The sequence below is a fragment of the Rhincodon typus genome, chromosome 6, assembly GCF_021869965.1.
Source record: "Rhincodon typus isolate 14 chromosome 6, sRhiTyp1.1, whole genome shotgun sequence".
NCBI classification, from domain to species: domain Eukaryota; kingdom Metazoa; phylum Chordata; class Chondrichthyes; order Orectolobiformes; family Rhincodontidae; genus Rhincodon; species Rhincodon typus.
Genome location: NC_063337.1, coordinates 642,013 through 647,505, shown reverse-complemented (window position 1 = coordinate 647,505; position 5,493 = coordinate 642,013). Strand labels below are relative to the sequence as shown.

The following is a 5,493-nucleotide window of genomic DNA, read 5'->3' as shown; positions in this document are numbered from 1 at the left end:
CACCGCTCGATGTGTCCGTGCTGAACCCACACTCGCTCCGCAATCAGGATTCCCTGGCTCTGCTGTTGCCTTGATGCCAGGAGACCCTGCTCCAGGCATACCACGCTGCTGCCATCTCACCAGTGCCAGGAGACCCTGCTGTAGAACTACTGCAACTAGGACAGCACAGTTCAGTAGTTAGCACTGCTGCCTCACAGTGCCACGGACCCGGGTTTGATTCCACCCTTGGGCAACTGTCTGTGTGATATCTGCGCATTCTCGCCCCATGTCTGCGTGGGTTTCCTCCGAGCGCTCCGGTTTCCTCCAACAGTCAAAAGATGTGCAGGGTAGGTGGATTGGCCATGCTAAATTGCCCACAATGTCCAGGGATGTGCAAGTTAATTGGATTAAGCCATGAGGAAATGCAGGGTTTTAAGGATAGGGGCGGAGTGTAGATCTGGATGGGATGCTCTTCGGGGGGTTGGTGTGGACTTGACGGACCAAATGGCCTGCTTCCATATTGTAGGGATTCTACAGAGTCCCTGGCTCCCCTGCCAGGCTAGGCCACCGCCACACCAAGGATCCCACTTTGGCCACCCTCCTCCAAAATGTCACCTTGCAGGCGCTGCCATCTTGAAGAGCCTGCTGCCATTGCCAGCCCCAAACACCAGGAGGATGTCCTTGCTGCCACTGCCTCTACTCACTGGGAAGAGCTGTGTCCACCGCTGCTCTGCGCATGACCTGCTCTCTCACTGCCACACCAACGCTGCCAACTAACCCGCCAAAGAAAAGAAAAACAAAAGAAAAAGAGCAGAAGTAAAAAGAGAAAGAAACAGAATGCAGATGGGAGCAGATGAGCCCACGGGCAAGAGCCCACACACAGCCCTGCTACTCCACTGCATCCTGTGAAACTTTGTTGAATACACTACGAATTTTTTCTCATGGCTTCCTCTGCCAATCTGATAATCTCAACCGAGATGAAGATCAAAGTCACGTGATTAATGTACCATCTTTTCCAACATGCCCTTGTTATCTCCAGATTTATCCTAGGTCCGCCATAAAGTTACTGTCGTTGGGGGTCTATAGACACCTCCTAAAGTGTCATCGTCTTGTTATTTCTTACCTCCACCTGTATGGATATTACATCCTCCAATCCAAAATCATTTCTTGCTATTGTAATTATTCCATCCCGGACCAATAATTCTACCCCATCACTCTTTCCTTTAAAAAGTCTCATACCCCTTAAAATTTTGCTTTCATCTCCTTACTCAGAGTCATAAGGTCCTACAGCACGGAGACAGGTCCTTTGGCCCAAACTGGTTCATGCTGACCAAAATGTCTATCCTCGCTAATCCCATTTCCCTGCACTTGGCCCATATCCTTCTAAACCTTTCCTATCCATGTATTTGTCCAAATGCCTTTTAAATGTTATTAATGTATCAACTCAACCACTTCCGCTGGTAACTCATTCCACATGCGTCCCACCCTCTGTGTAAAAAAGTTGCCCATCAGGTCCCCATGTATTCTTTCCCCTCTTACCTTAAACTGATGCCCTCTAGTCCTCGATTCCCCAACCCTGGGAAAAAGACGGAGTGCATTCACCCTATCCATGCCTCTCATGATCTTATACACTTCAATAAAATCCCCCTCCCTCAGTCTCCTATGCTCTAAAGAAAAAGTCCTGGCTTGTCCAACCTCTCCCCATAACTCAGTCCCTGGAGTCCTGGCAACATCCTTGTAAAAGTCTTCTGCACTCTTTCCAGTGAATAACATCCTTCCTATAGCAAGGTGACCAAAACTGAACACAATAATCCATGTGCGCCCTCACCAATGTCCTGTACAACTACAACATAACTTCCCAACTTCTGTACTCAATGCCCTGACTGATGAAGGCCAGTGTGCTAAAAGCCTTCTTCACTGCCCTGCCTACCTGTGACTCCACTTTCAGAGAACCGTGTGCCTGAACTCCAAGGTCCCTCTGTTCCACTACACTCCTTAAGGCCCTACCATTCACCATGAAACTCCTACCTGGATTTGACTTTCCAAAATGCAACACCTCACACTTGTCTATATTAAACTCCATTTGTCATTTCTCGGCTCACTTCCCCAGCTGATCAAGATCCTGCTGCAATTTCTGATAGCCTTCCTCACTGTCCATGATACTGCCTATTTCAGTGTCATCCACAAACTTACTAATCGTGCCTTGTACATTCTCATCCAAGTCATTGATATAGCTAACAAGCAGCAATGGGCCCAGCACCGACCCCTGAGGCACACCACTAGTCACAGGCCTCCAGTCCAACAAGCATCCTTCCACCATTACCCTCTGCTTCCTACCATCAAGCCAATTGTGTATCCAATTTGCCTGCTCTCCCTGGATTCCATGTGGTCCAACCTTCCAGAGCAGCATACCATGTGGAACCTTATCAAAGGCCTTACTGAAATCCGTGTAGACTACATCTACTGCCCTTCCCTCATCAACCTTCCTGGTCACTTCATCAAAGAACCCAAACAAATTTGTGAGGCATGATATCCCACGCACAAAGCCACACTGACTACTCCTAAACAAACCTTGTCTTTCTAAATGCATGTATATCTTGTCCCTCAGAACCTTCTCAAGTAACTTACCTACCACAGATGCTAAGCTTACTGGTCTATAATTCCCAGGTTTCTCTTTGCAGCCCTTCTTGAACAAGGGCACAACATTCACTACCCTCCAGTCTTCCGGAACCTCACCCGTGGCTAACGATGATGCAAATATATCAGCCAGGGCCCCCGCAATTTCTTCTCTAGCCTCTGATCAGGATCAGGAGATTTATCCATCTTCATACATTCTAACACTTCCAACACAACCGCTACTATGATATGGACTGTCCCCAAGATGTGGCCACTAATTTCCCCAAGTTCCCAAGTCTTCATGTCTTTCTCCACGGTAAACACAGAGGAGAAATATTCATTGAGGACCTCGCCCATCTCCTGCGGTTCCACACATACATGTCCACTTTGGTCCTGAAGGGTCCTATTCTCTCTCTAGTTATTCTTTTTCCTTTACATACTTAAAGAATCTCTTTGGTTTCACGCTAATCCTCTCAGCCAAAACCTGTAACCATGTTTCCATAATGGCTATAAGATCACACCCATTCACCTTTGTTTGTCCCATTAATTCATCCATTTTGCACTGAATACTACATGTATCCAAGAGCCATTCATTTTGCCAAATTACAAATTACCATACCAGACTGAATATCAACCTGCGTTAATAGAAGCTTCCTGTTCAGCCATGCGACAAAATGAAAACTGGAGCATTTACCATTATTCCAGGCTACACCATTTGTGTACAAGGGTCCATCGCTGCAGCAAACCCTCTTGCGGGGAGGGGTGGGGTGTGGGAGAGGGTTGGTTGGCTCAGTTGGCTGAAAGGTTGGTGTGGTTAAGGTCGCTGCCAATGGCACAGGGTTCAATTCCCCTATTCCAGCTGTGTGATTGTACGACTGAGCACCTTGCCCTAGTTGTAGTGAAGGCCGTGGTGCTGTCAACCAAACTTGACCTAAGCATTGAAGAAGCAGGTTGACTCTAGCTCTTCACTGGCTCCAATATATCCCCCATTTCCAGACTTTTCTATAGCCACCCTATCTCTGCAATCTCCATTCCTGCAACCCACTAAAAGCCCTACATTGTCTCCAATTCTGGTCTCCTGTGTATCACTGATTGCTGCACCTTTGGTGGCTCAGCCTTCAGGTGCCTGAGTCCCAAGCTCTAGAATTCCCTAACACCTAGTCCCTTTAGGGCACCTTGAAAGCTTTGATCAAGTCTTTCTTACTGCTTCCTATAATTAATACCAAATTTGTCTGTTAACTCCCCTGTGGAATGACTTGGGATGTTTCATTACTTTAAAGGTGCTATATAAATGCAAGTTTTGTTAAGTTGGATGGTTACTGTCCAGGACTGAGCACAATGGGAGTGCTGCCTTGTCAGAAGTGGTCAGCTACTTGCTGAAAGCTCTGTGTAACTTTGCAGGGGGACTGTTCATGTAGATCACTTTCTGACTGGGTGTGGATATGGTTGAGGACGGGGAGGTTTCAACCTGTTTAACTGATGCACCATTACACGATGTAAATTGGAAATCTGTCTCTCTTTAATGTAAAGTCCATAAAGTTATATTTTCAATAAAACAGCAGTGACTTGTTGAAAGAAACCAGAAATACAAGTGTTATATAAATTACATAAATGATTAGCAAGTTCCATTTGAGTAATGCTGCCCGGCCAGGAATTCAGAGTTAATGTGTTCAGGAGCCAGAAGGTAGCAACAGCAAGGAGACAGGTTAGTGAAGATTGACAATTACACAGGTGACAGCATGGGGCACAAGGTCTTCACATTTTCTACAGCAAGAATGGCACATAAACTGCAAGGGCCATGGAACAGGAGTCACACAGACAGCGCTATGGCTATCCCTCCACCATCTGGAACATGGGTCACATTCGGCCTCAGAAGGGGGACAGGTTGCAACCAAGGCTGACTAGGAGCCAGGAGATTCATAATGTAGATAGGTGAGAAAACAGGAAGACAAGGCTGCGAGACACACAATCACTGTAAACAGGTACAGTTGTGAGCACAGCCAGGTTAGGAAACGGCAATGAATTATAAAACAAACAACCGTACCTGACTTTTTAGAATATTGTTGTTTAGCACTGATGAAAACAGGAACCAGGGTCATGCTCCACAACACCCTGGATGACCACAGACAGACAGAGAAGTGTCCTGGACCAGTTCTGCAGATACTGCTACCTAACAGGGCCAAGTACTGGACAGGGATCAGCAACAGGACCCACCCTCTCTCAATTAGGATCACTAGCAGGGATCCGGACTGATTTCCCATCTCTCTCTAACTTCGGGATCACTGGTTAGTGATAAGCAGGAATCCTGGCTAATTGGTCCTCTCCTCTTTGGCAGATGGGATGAGAGTGAAGGCCTTGTATCTCCAGGGGTGAACAGAATTCTCAACAATATAAAATAGGTAGAGAAAATGCCGCAATAGACACACACTGTAAACAAAGGGAGACAGGAACAGGTTTCTGAAACTCCCAAGTCTCGAATCAGATCCTGGAACAATGGGAGTCCTTGTGGCAGGATAGTCCTGTGAAGGCTATGTGTGGTTACAGGAAGCTGTAAGGCTGACAGGAAGGGATTAACAGAGGAAAAGTTTTCCAAATCCCTGTCTACTTGTCCTGCATCTTCTCCATTATTGGAACAATCATGTCAAACTTTGGTCTTTTTGCTGGATCCTCATTCATGCAGATTTTCATCAGCTTGCAGATGTGAGGGGAGATTCCTGGGGGGATGGTGGGTCGCAGACCTTCCAGAGAAACCTGCAAAATCACAGTCAGCAGATAAAAATCTCCACATACACAATGAAAAAAAATCACACATCTACACTGCAAGAATGAGTCTAAGAAAGTGGTGGACTCTTCAGCACTGACCCTGCGACAGCGCGGCGCTCCCTCAGCACTGACCCT

At 46.7% G+C, this 5,493-nt stretch overlaps 1 protein-coding gene across 1 annotated transcript in view; it reads right to left on the bottom strand.

Annotated features, from left to right (window-relative positions):
* Positions 1-4,092: 4,092 nt before the first annotated feature.
* ilk (integrin-linked kinase) overlaps positions 4,093-5,493 on the bottom strand; it is a 45,634-nt gene continuing 44,233 nt past the window's right edge. The window contains exon 12 of the mRNA XM_048598092.1: positions 4,093-5,346. Coding sequence (XP_048454049.1) covers positions 5,197-5,346 — 150 coding nt within the window. The 3' untranslated portion in view covers positions 4,093-5,196. The remainder of the gene's footprint in view (positions 5,347-5,493) is intronic.